This window comes from Labrus bergylta, chromosome 12 (genome assembly GCF_963930695.1).
Source record: "Labrus bergylta chromosome 12, fLabBer1.1, whole genome shotgun sequence".
In the NCBI taxonomy this organism is placed as follows: Eukaryota; Metazoa; Chordata; class Actinopteri; order Labriformes; family Labridae; genus Labrus; species Labrus bergylta.
This window is the reverse complement of record NC_089206.1, coordinates 7448346-7464445: the sequence shown is the minus strand read 5'-3', so window position 1 is coordinate 7464445 and position 16100 is coordinate 7448346. Positions and strand designations below refer to the sequence as shown.

General features: G+C 40.9%; 1 protein-coding gene across 1 annotated transcript; it reads right to left on the bottom strand.

Moving 5' to 3' along the window:
* Positions 1–451: 451 nt before the first annotated feature.
* emilin3a (elastin microfibril interfacer 3a) lies at positions 452–4592 on the bottom strand. The gene is made up of 4 exons (XM_065961326.1): positions 4169–4592; positions 3881–4000; positions 3139–3746; positions 452–2951 (listed from the first exon to the last, which is right to left on the bottom strand). Exons 1-4 carry the CDS (start codon positions 4318–4320, stop codon positions 991–993), a joined length of 2841 nt encoding a protein of 946 aa, XP_065817398.1. The 5' UTR covers positions 4321–4592; the 3' UTR covers positions 452–990.
* Between the last annotated feature and the right edge of the window lie 11508 nt (positions 4593–16100).

Sequence of the window (16100 nt, the reverse complement as noted above, 5' to 3'; positions counted from 1 at the left end):
AGTCATGTCTCGCCTAATTGTAACGTCCAATGAGAACCAGGTTCAGACAGCTGGCTGAAGATCTGCAGCCTTTACAAACATAATAAGATATATGTTTTCTGTACTGAAGTGCTCCTTGTCTGTCTGTCTGAATCCCCTTGTCATTATTGACAGTCTTCTGCCAAGAAAAAGCTATTGCAATACATTTTAAAATATGTATAAACATATCCTTGGTCAAATAACCCCCCCCTGGTCCCCAGCAGTAAAACAGTATTAATGCTTCTCTGTTGCACTCTTGTGGTTTCCCCACCTCTCTGCATCAATACCTCTAATTTTTATGTTGAAACACAACTTGTTTCTGGGATTTAGGGTTGGTGTTCAGACAACCCACAACATAACCCAGAACATTATTTAATGATTGTGTATGTATGTATCAAACTGCAAACATCTATTATCCAAGCAAAAATTAATTAAGAAACTTTATTGGAATGTCATGGTGAAGATCCTTGAAATGAAGCTTGACATAAAACAGAATTTTTACAACCGTAATAGAAATCAATACTTAAGTGAAAAAGTAAAAAAACACAATATCTAGTAAACTTCGGACATAGGATAAACAATAAAAAACCTAAACATGTAAACATTCTAAAACAACTTTTCATATAGGATTTTTGGTAAGCTTTACAGAAACAGAAACAGTATCACATGTGCAGTTTGATGCTATAAATCCCTTCTTCAATCACTAGGGCTCTATATGATGGTCCATTCTGACAAAAAATTCATGTCAGCACCTTCATGATTCCATTTTAAGATTCTGTGTTATTAGTGCAGTCACATTTAGCTGCCTTTTCCTTTCTAGTAAAAAAAAAGCCTGTCATTATCAGTGCAGGTTCAAAACCTTTGTATTTTACAATTCAAATAATGAGATGTGGTTTTTGTGGACCCCAGTTATAAATACACAATTTTTCCTTTTTCATTCATTTTTTAAATATGTTGTTGATTTAAATTGAACTAATTTAAAGTGAAGGTGTCCCCTCGTTTCAGCTCTGTTTCCAGTTCAAGAGTCTGTTGTGTTGGCTCTGCCTTGGAGGTGCAGTTTCTGAGTTCAGCTCTAAGCTCAGAAAGCTGCTGAGTATGACTAGAGAGAGTCCCGTTGACCTGCTGGAGGAGGCCGCTGGATTGACCTTCCAACTCTTGCCTGATTCTCTCCAGGTCCTCTGCCAGGAAATTCAGGCCATTACACTTGTCCTCCACATTGGCGACACGCCCCCCAACCACAGTTACCTCTTTCTGGACCCCCAAAGCAGTGCTTCGACAGCCTCCGACCTCCTCAGCTAGCCTTCGCCTCAACTCCTGCAGCTCAGCCTTAAGACGTGTCAGTCTGCGCTCACCTGACCCAAGCATTGAGGCCTGGTGTCCAACCAGCTGGACTACACCCTTTATCTGCTGGGCTAGACGGGCCTCTCTCTCATGCCAGGAGTTGTTTGCTTGACCTACCTGATGCGCCACTGTCCCAAGTGAATCCTGGAGGCTCTTCAGGGTGTGGTTGACTGAGCGGACATTGAACTTGAGGATTGTGAGCTGTCCTTGGGTGGGATGGCCTCCCTCTACTTGATCCTGTTGGTCTTTGCGGGTGAGTCGCCTAAGTATGTTGTTTAGTGTGGCATTAAGCCTGCGCAAACGGTCATCTTGCATGTCAAGAACCTCTTTCAAATCCTGCTGCTTTTCCAGGTCAGCATTTGACGCAGCAGAATCTCCCTGGATGGCAACTGAATTTTGTGGTGAGGAACAGGAAGAGGAGCAGAGTCTCTCAAGGCTGCTTAGTTGCTTCTGCAGTCTGTCGACATCCACCTCTATTCTCTCTTGCAAGGACTCAAGTTCTGTCTCAAGAGCTGGAACAGCATGACCCTCCAGCAGAGCAGGGGCCGTGGCATTACCCAGCTCCTCCAAAGCTGTCAGTAACCGGTATTCAACAGCCCTCAACTTACCCTCCATTCTGGACTCCAGGCCAAGTCCATTCATGGCTTTGTCTAAGACACCATCCCTCCTTCCAGCCTCATCACTTTGAATCTTCCCAGTCAAGTTGAGTTTGTCCTCTACATACCCCAGACGCCCCTCCAGAATCCCCTCTATATGGTCCTTGTGTGCTCCCAGCTCCACTCTCAGGTGCCCCTGGGACTGGTTTAGGCCTGCCACTGATGTTTCCAAGTGCTGCACCCTTTCTATCAGGCCACTCACACTATTACTGCAGTTCTCTGTAGCCTTTAAACCATGAATCTGTGCCTGGAGCTTTCTCAGGTCTGATCTTAAGTTTGCATTACTTTCCTCCAGAGCATCTTCCATCTGCTCCTGCCTCTCACCTTGTTCCCTCTGGCACTGACGACGCACATCCCCGGCTTTCTCCTCACATCGACCTTCTGCACTCTCCACACGCTTCTCAATCCCACCAAGAATTTCTGTCCTTGCCTCGCTCAGCTTCGCATCCATTAACTTCTCCAAAGCCCCTGGCGCACTGCCTCCAAGGTTGTCAGTGGTGTTTGATACAGCACCTTCTGTATTTGACATCTTTTTCAGTGCTCCATCGTGTCCCATCACTGTCGTTTTTAGTTCCTGCAGCTCTGCAGTCTTGGCTTTAAGCTCTAGCTTGAGCTCCTCCACTCTTCCATTCAGTTCTGTAAGGCCTGGAAACACATGTCTGCCATCTAGACCCTCTGTGTCAGAATCTCCCCCAGGAATCTCTACAAACCCCACAGTGTCCGGACTAGAGGAAACAGCCGGAGCAGGAACGGGGCCCGGGACAGCTGAGAGCAGAGCTGACAGCATCCTGTTGGCATCCTCTCTTAGTGAGGCCCGTAGACTATGTTCCAGTCCATTCACAGTACCCCTCAGGGTCTCCAGGCCCTGGTTTAGACGTTGCACATCCTCCTCCATTCGAAATATTCGTTCCTCTGTTTCGCTGTCTAGTGTCTGGCCTAAAGAGAGAAAGGTTAAGCTGTTAACATTGGTACCAACAAACTTTTGGGCCTTGATGTTATAGTTGTACAAATTTGGTAAAATGCTATATCAGTCTTTCAGAGCTCAAGATTGTAAAGAAAATTTGTAAGCTCATTTTTGTTATTATCCAGAGTTAAACAACAACAAAAAAGACATACAACACACCTATTGGTTCACCCTCAGGCTGTTCAACACCAGAGGGAATGGGAGGGATTTCGTCTGGTATGTGTTCCTCAGGTCCTTGGCTGTGCTCGAGCTCATGATCATGCTCATGCTGTTGGTCATGCTCTGTGTGATGTGGTTCTTGTAACTCTGGCTTTGTCTCTGGCTCTGGTTGAGGTGGAAACGGCTCAAAGGAGGTGTCTGGGTAGGAGGAAGACCCTGGAGGCCCAAAGTGGGGCATAGGGTAAGAGTGAAAACTGCTAGTGGGAGGTCCTTTGGGTTGACTCCATGGGTTGGCCTTCATAACACTGTTGATAGGTGGACCCTTGAACATGGGACCCCTGAACATGGGACCTTTGTACTGTGGGCCCTTGAATTGTGGGCCTTTCATTGGTGGGCCTTTCATTTGAGGGCCTTTCATTGGTGGGCCTCTCATTAGTGGGCCTTTCATTTGAGGACCTTCGAATGGCGGCATCATTTTCATTGGGTGTTGGTAAACTGGAGGTCCCTCCATACAACCATAACCAGAGTAACCAGGACAACAACGCCACTCCAGCTCTGTGACAGTTTTATGTGCCACCTTGTATGTTGGTTTGTACATCAGACGATACCTGAGGGGAACAACAAACCTTTTGTCAGAAACCTGACTTTTGTGCCATGAAGTAGTGTAATTCCAAAGAAAATTTAGTTACCAGCTCAAAGGCTGAATATCTTAATAACATAATAAGAACTGCTGATTACTCACAGAAGAGTTGGACATTTTTGACCCCAGGAACACTTGTTGTACTCTGCTTTTACATAGGGTGCTGCCCCATCCTGCACAGTGAAGGACACTGTCTTTTCAACAACATAGGCACAATGATTCCTTTTAGAGAGGAGATAAACAGGAGAAAATAAAGTTTGGACAAATAATTGTATTTTGTTTTTGTCTTTCAAAATACTGCATTCTGTAAATATAAGCGAAATGTATAGTTTGACATCTTAAACAGTGTAAATGTTATTCTTCAGAACAAGAAACAGAGATCAAACTTACTTGTGTCTGCTGGTGGGTTTCCCTTGTTCATGATGTGGACTGAGCCCAGCTTTATACTGGTTAAACTGGAAGGGTCTGTAGAACTTGGTTTCAACAATTGTCAAAAATAGAGTGAAGAACAAAATGGAACACGATGCCATCACAAAATGCATCCTTCAATATCCACGTTGAAGGTCAAGATTTGAGTTAAAGGACTCTTCAAGCTGAGGAAAATGTTTTCAAAGAAGAAAAAAAGTATTCCCCCGTCCAGGGCATGTAAAGCCTCAGTTCCACTGTATCCACTTTGTGTGGAAATGATGGAATTGCCCAGTCTCAAAACACATAGAAGTCACAACAGTCTCTGCAGAATAACCCTTCTTGGCTGAAAGCAAAATGCCAACCTGTGAAAGTTGACCCTGACTGTGGCTGTGGGTGTGGTGGACTGAGCTAGTGACAACAGTCCACTGTGAGTTTGGTGGACTTCTAACTCCACTAATAGGGCCCCACTTGCACCACATCTGCATATCTCCTCCCACCCATCCTCCTCAAAGTAACACCAAAGTGACACAGGAGGAGACACGACAGCCCTCGCCTTCACATTTTTTCCTGTAGAATTTTTGAGAATTTAGATTTATAGAAATAGGGGTTTTATTATACATCTATTTCAAGTGTTGCTTCTACCATTTTAAGACGGAAGCTGAAGCCCCATTAGCTATTTTCCCATGTGACATCACAGCAACCCAGAGGGGAAAACAGCACGTCATGTCCAGAGTCAACAACACCAATCCAACCCAAAATAGACAGCCTCACATTTCTTGGTAAAAGTGAGGGAAAAGGTGATTCAAGGCAAATGATTACAAACAATGTGTTTTTCTTCTTTCTTTAGAGGAAGAAGATGTACCCTGTTGTGTGTTTGATCCTTTAGGTTTTTTCAAAGAGGATATTTTGACATATTGGATTTCACAGATATTGTGCATGCTGTCTTGTAGGGAAACTAAATGAAACAGAGCACAGGAACAACTGTGCTTTATCTGCTATGAAAAGTCAGAATGTCCGCTGTAAAAAAAAAGTACATTTAGACTTTGATAGCAATACTGGCAAATATGTTGAACTGATGGAGATTAGAAAAGCTGCCAACAACACTGAGCAAAAACAATGTCAATAAAGGAGATGCTCCTTAAAAGGGTGAATGTGTGATATCCCTATTATTCTCTGCAGCCATTTCCAGCACCCATTTCCCCAAATGCTCTTATGATTCCTTCAATATCATCATCCTTAGAATGATATACAGTAAAGAATGATATTCTTTATAAATGACGTACATGAAGTTTTCACACAGTATAGTTCTGCAACTTAAGAAATAAATGTGTAGATCAATAAAGTCACTGATAAACTAAAGTACCATGAAAAGGAAATACTTATATAAGTATTAGGACGGGTTACTCAAAGTATTATTTCTTACAGTACTTGAATACTTACTTTATTATATAAAGTACAAACATAGAAAACCGTCACTTTTTAGAAGCTGAAACAAGAAAACATTTGTTCTTTTGCTACATAAAATACCTAAAAAATGAATTTGTTTTCCACTTGTGTAAAATGCTACCTAGTGAGTGGTACTAAACTAGAGGTGAACAACCTCAGGTTATTTTGCTCCACACATATACATTGACACAGTTGAAACCTCGACCTAACAGCAAACCTCCAGGAACTTGAACAAATACAAATAAATACCCTGTGTTGAAGACTGTGACAGTACACACCCATGCTTAAGTGCCTTTCCTCACAAGCCCACACATTCATTCACAACACTAGTCTTTGTGCAGCTATAGAAGTTCATAGAGAAGCCTGGCAGCTCCACTGTACCACAGCCACAACAGTTTCCACTAAAGACTAGCTTGGTGGAGCTACATTTAAGTTACACATATTTATCATAATCAGTTATTTGGAGGAATTTCTAATAAAGTTAAAAATTTCAAATTCAAAGTGAGGCATTGAATTCCCAATGTCCACCTTTGGGGAGGACAAACTGAACCCTCCAATGAAACCTTTGCTAAAGTCTAAAGTAAAGTATTTGAAAGCTTTTACTTTTATACTCTAAAATTGTTCATTATGTTTCACTCTTTTCTCCAGCCTGCGCTTCTGTTCCATTACTGTGGAGAGTGCAGGCCAGCATTAGACCAAGTGTGTCATTCCTTTACAAGGTAAAAATGTACCTTGTTATTGATATATGGATCACAAGGCTGTCTGTGACTTTTCAGAGTGTGAAGAGGACTGAGGGTGACGATGAAGCAAACCAAGTAGCACAGTTTCCATTTATCACATGAGAAACAGTTTGAAGGACTGTCCCAGACTTTAGTTTAGTTTTTTTAGACAAAAAAAACAGATTCATTAACCCAAGTACCATACTTGAGGATAATGTTTTGGTGCTTGAATTCTCTTTACTTTTTCATTTTATACTCCTCTAAAATTCTATTCCACTTACGGTTGTCACAAAATTTGAATTAAAAAATTTGATGAAGAAAACAACAACATGGATACCTGTTTCTAAACCACGCCAACAAAAAAAGTTCTAGGAACCCAAATAGTTTAATTTCTTGCTTTTAATTACTTGGAAATTGCAAGCAAACTCCTGAACACTGTCTAAATTGCACAGAAGCTTTGGCAGCAATTAGTTACAGAATATAGACCCAATTTAAGATATTCCTCTACAAATTATCACTCACAATCCCATTGAACCGACCTGTGAATTTAAATGGACCACGACTGCTGTGTCTCTTTCACTCATAGCAGCTTTGGGTTGAAATGTTTTACAACTTCGGTACGTTGCAGTCTACCATCGCTCATTAAAATAATGGAGATTGTATCATTTTTTTAAAAGTGGTTTTGAAAAGCAAAGTATCAAACATTTAGACAACCTTAATTCCACTACATTTCAGAGTGACATACATTCATTTCAGGGAGCTAAAACAGTTACATGCTGTTTACACAAGTCTGATAATGTTACATAATGCATCAGTCACAGGGGAGATGTTTTCTGCAGTAAGAGGAAATTGTTTTATAGTGCATTAAGTACATGGAACTCACATAACACAGAGATATGATTTTAATGAAAGACTTTAACCTGTAGCATTTCTACCACTGATTATATTTTCAGACCACCAAGTCTGACATTCTTTAAAAATGATTTGCTGGGACCATTGTAACATGAACTCATTTAAAAACAAGAGTAACACTGTGTCCATTATGTTGCAGGGTTCGTTTGATTGACCCCCTTCTTAGACGCAGGCCCATTTCCTGTATCCTGTTTGTACCAGGTCCCACCTCCTCTACCTGGAAACACCCTGTTCAGTGCAGATACACACGACAGCTTGTGTGTGTTTCATATTCTCCGTGAGCCTTTTTTACCCTCGTGATTTGTCAACAAGCTCTCATTGTATGATGTGAAACATGCTGCAGAGCGCACAACCACCCAGCCTCGGACTCTCTGCTGCTGTGAAACAAGAGCAGCTTTATTCTGACGGCTACACCCAGAGTTTCCCTTGAATGGCATCACACAGTTACAGCTGTTTTAGCTTCCACTCACCTGCCCGTCATAACGCATACGTCAGACTTAAGCTGTTCATTGACTTTTCGGCACAGCCACAGAATGAACAGGGTGAGGTCGGCATGCTCGTGTGTCTTTGAGAGTCTGAAACATATGGGTAGTTTCATTTCTGTTTATCCCTTTTCCTATTTCCTTTTGTTTAGTTTTAACACCAACCTCCTAAATTCTGAGCTGCTCTGTAAATCTTGTGTGTGTGTGTGTGTGTGTATGTGTGTGTGTCTTTGGTTTTCAGTAAAGTTGGTGTTTTTCTGGACTGAGTGGCTTTGGCAGTGCTCTTCAAACAGAACTGGCACGGAATTTATTTTTTATTTGCATGGAAAGCAGATGAGTTGGAACGCGATCCAAAGGAAATTATTGTTTTTTCTTTTTTTTTTCAGTTTTGTAATGCAGGAGACATTTTCTGAATATATTTGTGTAAAGACATGAATGATTCATGAATTGGTGTCGGAGGGTTTAGGGGGAAAATGTGGGAAATACAAGTAAAGTTGTGGAATTTGCAGCATTGTTTGTTTTAGAGTGGCCTGTAGTATATCTGCTCCTGTATGTTCACAGCCGTGTTAGTTACAAACCAGGCTAATAGGTTGCAACACTTCATTCAGCCTAACCTTGTTTCCTGTGGAAAAAAAACTGTTTCTTAAAGATTGTTCAGTTTACATAAATACTCACTTAAAATATCCTGAACTGGATTTATACTTGATATGTTTTAGTGAGTATTTTTCTTTTTTGGTTCCCATGAAAAAGAATTTATTCTCTTTAGAATAAAGTCGTTAGATAAAACAAATGTTGGTCTGGGAGATCTCATTTGGTGGCCACATGAGGAGCCAGAGGTCAAGGCACACTTCACACACTCGCCCAAGAAGTTCAGTGTGTTTGCTGTTGCCAGACTCATGGCAGTGTGTACACATCTGGAGACGGATAACACACACACACAAGCACACACATACACCAACCAACAAACAAACACACACACCTCTCTGCAAGGATAGTCTCCTCTAAAGAAATCCCTCTCCCTTAGAATAGGCTTTTCATGCTTTCAATTTCCCTTCCTTGATTGTTCCTGCATTCTCTTTTGTTCCCAAAGAATTGTTAGTTTTTTGTTGTTGTTGCCATTGTTTCCCACATCTAGCTGTTTTAAATTCACTGTTTCAAAACCGTTCTAAAAATACTTTCATTATATGGTTTGTATTGCTTTGACACAAATATTCAATATCCACGTCTTTCAAAATGTATGAATTATTTTCAGGCTAAACTAAAAGTAAAGCTCAGTTATTTACTTTTTACAATCCTCTAACAACAAACAAACCACCAACTTCATATGTTGGTAAGCCTCAAGTAGAATACAAACCAACAAACAACACCTTACTGTAACTCTAAATTAGACAACAATGGTATATAGAAATGAATATATATATGTTTTTTTTTTTTTTCATTTCAGCACCATAGGGTGTTGGAGTGACTAAATGGTAAGCACTTTGTCCTCTTCTGCAGGACTTCAGATTTGCATGTGAATTATTAAAATGTATGTTTGGGGTATGTAGAGATACATATACGTAAATACAGTAGATAGCTGGATAGATAAGTCTTTAGTTTTTCTAAGGTTGACTGAAAATCAGATAAAAACTCCTCACTGTATGTTGAAGCTCCTTGTGTGTGTAAGCATACATGGCCAATAAAGCTGTTTGTGAAGAATTTGGGTTGGGTTGGTGAGTTCCCCCCAATTGAGAAAATCATCCAGACCCTGCTTACAGTATTTTAAAGTACAGAAACATTATCATCAACATATATTGTAAGTACCCAAAGTCAAGGTACTTTAAGTAATTTAAACTGTGAGATAGAATAGCTATGAGACTTTATCATGATTTATTAGATGATATATTTATTGACAATCTTCTTTAATTTACAAATGATCGGCTAACAGAAGCTATTAAAATGTGTTTGAGTCGAAAGTGGTTCAAAATTAAAGTATTTAAGTGTAAGAACATTAAAATGTGCCTCATTCAGAACACAAGTATATTTTTTATTAAGGCAGTTTAACACAATCGATTCAACAATACATTGCTTTATGTTTTTTTCCTAATTCAAATTTGTAATGAAGCCCCCCTCCTGTAGGGGCGCTGTGGGTGCCTCCATACTGTGATTTGCGTTGCACAGAGACCCCACTTGACTAAACAACATCTGTAAAATACAAATTGGTGTCCGTTTGTTCTAAACCAATACAAAGAAAGCACACATTGTTATTAAACACATTTTAGTAGGTACTGTAATGAATTATCTGGGTATTTTTCTAGTTTATTTGTAGTATTGAATCAATATCGAATCGAAGCATATCGATCTACATGCACTCGAATCGTGAACCGAAGAATTCAAATGGAATTATGAGGTATGAGATTCTTGACAGTAATTTTTCATCACTGTTTTAAGGGTGTTAAACAAAAAAAATATTGTTGGATAACTATTGCCTTTATAGACAACCCTGTAGAAACCAGAAAAAAACTCAACTTTAAAGATTACTTTTGAATGTGTCACAGTGATTTTGTAATTTTATTAATATAATATTGAACAACAGGGAAATATTGCTCTGTACCAACAAGAGTACTAATCCTCTCTGTTAACTGGATTATACTGCCCCCTTGTGTTAACGACTGGTTTAGATGTTAAGAGTACAAATTTACATTTCTAGCCTCTCTTTCAAATGCTCTGACTTGATCAACAGCTCACCATGTACCCAAAAGATACTGTTTAAATATGAACCATTAACTCATACTGTAGTGTTTCTGCACAGTATCTTAAGTATTTGGACTGGAAGTAATTGACTGCAGGATTTTTTTCTAACTCTGGAATGACCAAAAAAATGGATGAAAAGAATTCCTTTGTTCAACATTAAAACAAAAGCCAGCTGCTCAGAGTTAACCTCAAATGTATGCCATTAATATTTGAGGCCCTTTGATGTACTCTCCTGTGGAAACTATTAATTCAACTCTTCCTTTCATCTTTTAGCGCTCTCACCAGGCCAAATGAGTCCACGCTGAAAGTTTAAGAGGAGCCTTAGTGCTCCAGTCTCTGTTTCCTTAGAAACATCTGCAGAAAAAAGAAATCACACCCACACACTACCAATTACACCAAAACTAGTGAGCCGCTTTTACAATCCCATGAGTGGTTTGTGGTGTAAATGGGATGTACTACAATGAATTTCTGTGACCACTGTTTTTACTGTAGAGGCGGCAATGAATGGGAAGTTCACTGCGGGTAATTTAGGCAATGATGATGGGAGGATGAAGAAGAATGTCTGTCAGACGATGTTATCTTTTGTGGAGTCATTTGAAATAAACATCAATAAGAAGATGCAGTATGAAAAACAGCGGGGAGCCTCCCCTTGGATCCACTCTTGGCATCTTTTGATTCTTAAAGAAAACAACAACCAGAGAAATAAATTAGGACATTCAAGACGAGGCTGACACACCACCGAAAACTGACAATAATTAGAGCACTACTAAGAATAGTGGATCCTTTGGACTGCAGGGCATGATGTGCTGCCTCCAACTTAGACCTCGTCCTTTAACTACCTGTGACTAAAATGTTGCACACCCTCAAGAGAGGAAAATTTGTGTTTTTAAATTTGATATGCAAACTTTGAATAGTCTCAGAGTTCCCAAGAACTGGAAGGTTTGCTTATGATCTGTACATTCACATTTTTTTTGATTTTAAAGATTTATTTTTGGGCCCTTCTGTGCCTCTACTGGAGAGACAGGACAGTGGACAGAGAGGAAACCAGGGAGAGAGAGAGTGGGGAACGACATGCGGGAAAGGAGCCACAGGCCGGACTTGAACCCGGGCCGCCCGCCCGGAAGACCACAGCCTCTATACATGGGGAGCGCGCACCAACCACTGCACCACCAGCGCCCCATTCGTTCATTTTTTTATCGCTCATGTTTGCTGTAACTAGCGTCCTAAAATTGCTCTCTTGTTGAGTGTTGGAAGAGAAGATCAACACCACTCTCTTTTGAAGCCGGATGACTGGCAATCTTTTCTAGCCATTTTGAGTCCTCTTGATAAGCTAAAATAAGTTATTTAACAGCACCCCAAAATTGTCATGATAAAGCTGCATCTCTTGTGATTTAATATACTTTCAATGAATGAGGTGTAGCATGGGAGTCATAGAGGTGCAGCTAGAAGTGTGTAACCTTCTACTGAGCAAAGCTGTCTTTCCCTCTGATCTCAGACTTATGCTAAAATAACTCTCTCTCTCCCAGCTTCACTTTTAACAGACGGATTGGAGAGTGGTTCCAGATGTGGAGGGGAAGTACATACACCTAATAATTGTTCTTTATCCCGCAGAGCGCAGCATCAAATCATCACCATAGAAGCCGGAATGAAAATAGACTTTATACTTATTACTTTCCTAAGCACAGATATGAATCAGAAAGGTACTGAAAGGGTTTTCATTTTAAGCAAATAGTTTTAATAATGAATACCAAACATTATGTGTTGTCAGCCGTTCTAGTGCTGACCACTGCCTGCTCAGCTGCTCAGCTGCTCAGCTGCTCAGCTCTGCTACGTAAGCTGCAGTCAGTGCTGACAGTATTTTGGCTGTGGCGTTGGATTGCACTCTGCTGGATAAGCTATGTGACATAAGGATTTCTATGTCGTCCATATTGTTTTCTGCATTTTCAAGTTGGGACATATCAGAAAATATATATGCTATTAGTGAAAAAATAATACAAATCTGTAATAGGGCAATAAAGACCAATAATATTAACACTCAAAAGAAAATTGAAAAAGCTTTATATTCAAGACTGGGTCAAGCCTCAAAAAACAAGTTTCAGGTTACATAATTTACATATTAAGCAATACTACAGGTCTGTTGGGCAGTGGGCCCACCAGAGAATAAACCTTCATAGAGGCAAATAAGGTGGTGAACAAACATCACTGTGATCTGCATTTTACCTTAGGTTAGTAAAACTATTCTGTTTCTTCAAGCACAGGAGGTAAAAACATTTCATATGTTTAAAACCCAATGCAACAGAACTTGAGTTTTAATTTAGGGGGGATTCAGAAGTATATACCGTCATTGAACTTGAAAGAAAAGCTGATTCCCCGGTTACAAACTTCTTTGTCACTAAAGGTGCAAAGAAGTGCTTCTTTGATCTCATAGAAATCCATCATTTCCCTTTAGAAATAAAGATTTCTGTGTAGCCTGTGAAAAACATCTACTGTCTGTCTTCTCTCTTAGTGTAAGATCAGCCCATATTAACTTCATTTACTGATGGTGTCCTGAACATCCCTGTCTAATATTTCTTGTTTCATAATGATAATGTACATAATAATACATACATTTATGAAGTGCTTTGAATCACAGTCATGGATAAAAAATTAAAAAGGCAAATTAACAAAGTAAACGTGCTACCTTGAACTCTGTAATCAGCACTCATCATCACACTCACCACCTCATTTACCTGCCTGACTCGGTCTCTGGAGGACATCTTTAGTCTGTATATCTATCATATATCAACTGTTTTAAATCCAAAGCAGCCTGATATGAATAAGATGAGAACCTCCAATTGAATTCAGTGCGGAGCCTTTAGGGATAATGTCTCAGCTACTCTCTCAAGCTTTAATAATATGTGTAGCAATGAATAAACTAAATTCAGTTTGGCCTCATTTTTAAGGTCTTTATATATTTTTGTGTGCCATCTTTGTAGTGGGAGATGCCATCCTGCGCGGACACGAGCTCCGTGCTGATTCTGAGATAATTCAGACAGAGTATTGATGAAAACATGATTCTAACCTTAATCTATAGAAAACTCCTCTTAAGTCATTTCTTTTACAAACCATAGACATGCAGTCAATGGGTGTTTAGTTTATTTTTCACTTTTACGTTTCAAGACATACCAGAAATTGAGACAAATTCAGTTGTTACCCAGTACAGAGAATACTGTACAACACTTACTGATCACCCCAACGACCAGATGTAGACATGTTGTAGATATATATTCATGTAGGGACATAATGAAGCCCAAAAACCTTTCTTTTAGTTTGACCAAGAGGTTCACTTTCTTGTTTTTTACATTAGCTTGCAATTATTGTTCTATAATAATCATCTCTTAACACTTTGTCTAAGCAACATCATGATGACTTCAAATGAGACAGGCTGATGCTAATTGACTGCAATGGAACCATACATTGATTATAGTGACATTTATTGATATATAACGACAGTTACTGTCGAACAGAAGAATTCTCAGGCTTCTTTTTCAGGCTTGATGCAGCAGTAGAAAGCTTTTCCAAACCATCCGAACCAGCTTTGAATTCCAGACTCCGGGATCTCATCCTGCACCACATCATTGGAGTTTCTAAGAGCTGGTCTTCTGCTGGGCTGCTTATTTATCACCTCACTCCCCAGGACTGACACCATATATACTGGAGGTTCAGTTGGTGGGGTTACATGTCGTGATTGAGTTTGGACCTCAGCAGACTCTGGTGGAGGCTCTTGTGTGGCCTGCGTGACAGCAGAGGTTTTGTCAGCATCAGCAACGGTTACATTAGGTGGCAGGGCAGGCAAACTGGCGGCTTCTTCGATAGGCTGCTTTTTCCAAACCTGACCCCACAGCACTGAAACCTTGACTGGGGTTTTGTCTCGTTGGGTATCAGGAGGAGGTAGTTGCGACCACATTCCAGCAGCACAGTGTGGTTCCTTGCCTAGTAAAGGATCTGGTAGTTTTGCCTCAGCAATTACGCAGAGTTCATCAGTATCATCTCCAATAAGCGCTGGATCTTGCACCACAGCAGGTTCTTGATCTTGGCTGGGCTGCTTATCATCAACCTCACACCCCAGGACTGAAATCATGACTGGAGGTTTAGCTGGCAGGGTATCAGGAGGTAGTGGCAACAGTGTCTCAGCAGAGTTTGATTTCTGGCCTAGTAGAGGTTCTTCTTCAAAGGCCTGACTGAAGGCAGAGGGTTCATCTGCTTTGGCTGAAGGAAGTGGAGAATCAGAGAAGAGAGTCATATTCAGTTCTGGTTCTTGTTTGGGCTGCTCATCTGCAACCTCACTACCCAGGACTGAAGCATTAACAAATACTTCAGGGGGCATGGTAACATGAAGTGATTGAGGTTGCACCATTGCAGGCTCTGGTTCAGGACAAGGCATTGTCTGTTGAGCTTGTTCATCCACGCTGAAGATGCCAGGAAGTTCAGCATTGCTCAGAGGGAAAGCAGTTTTATCTCGAGGAGTCAAAAAAGAGGATGGAAGGGAAATGTTTGCAGAGTCTAGATCTCGGAGAAGTTTCACATCCATTGCCTTACCTTCCAAGACTGAAGCTGTGACATTAGCTACAGAAAGCAGGGTTACAGGCAGAGCTGGGCTTTGTGTAGCCTGGCTTCTATTCAATGACCCCTGGACAGAAGTGATGGATGAAAGTTCGTCAGCAGGTATATCTGAGTGAGTCTGAGGCTCAAATAGCACACAGATGTGTTCCACTGCAACACTTGTGATGCCTTTCAACACCTTTGCTTCAAAGCTGTTCAACTTCCTCCTCAGAGTATCTGGAGGATACATCTTCCTGACCCTTCCCTCAATTGAGAGGACCATATCGTCTCTTTCTGATCGGGAATAGGTGACTTGATGGTGCGTGGGAGACATTAAGGTGGTGGAGACTCCATCCAGAACAGCTTTGGTGACGCTTACAGCCATTTCAGAGAGCTTCTGGGAGGGCATGTCGCTGGATGTCGTTCTTTTAGGCACCCAGAGGCCCTGCAGGACTCTTGGAACCAAATCCAGCACCACCTCCTGTGGGCTCAACAGTTTGGAGATGGGAGGATCCTGTTGCTGCTCCACCAGGATCCTGGCATATTTGTGTGCCTGGCTAAGGATCTTCTGATGTTTATAGGAGGGAGGAATGTCCTCTGGAGAGTCAATCAGTCTTTTTGCTTGAAACCCGACATCTCTCCTCTGCATGCTGGTGTTAACCTCCCACACCAGCTTGAGAAGAGGCTTCACCTCCTCTTCGTCAAAATCATCCATCTCAAACTCCCAGAGCTGCACCCTCAGGGACTTTTTACTCTCTTCCAGCAGCAGGTCAGTCATGTCTTCAACAGTAAGCTCAGATGGAAGCTGCTTCTTCTGTTGAAGGTTTAAAAGTTCAGCCACCACTGCAACCTTCACTTTAAAGGATTGAATGTGCCAACAGATCTGTTTGGCACGTTCATAAATCGGTGTGTCAAACAGCACCCTGATCGACTTGTAGACTCCTCTACTTCCCTCCACGAACTCCATGATAAACCTGTTTCTGTATTAAAATACAGAAAAGGATAACGCAGAACAACACAGACAAAACAACAAACAAACAA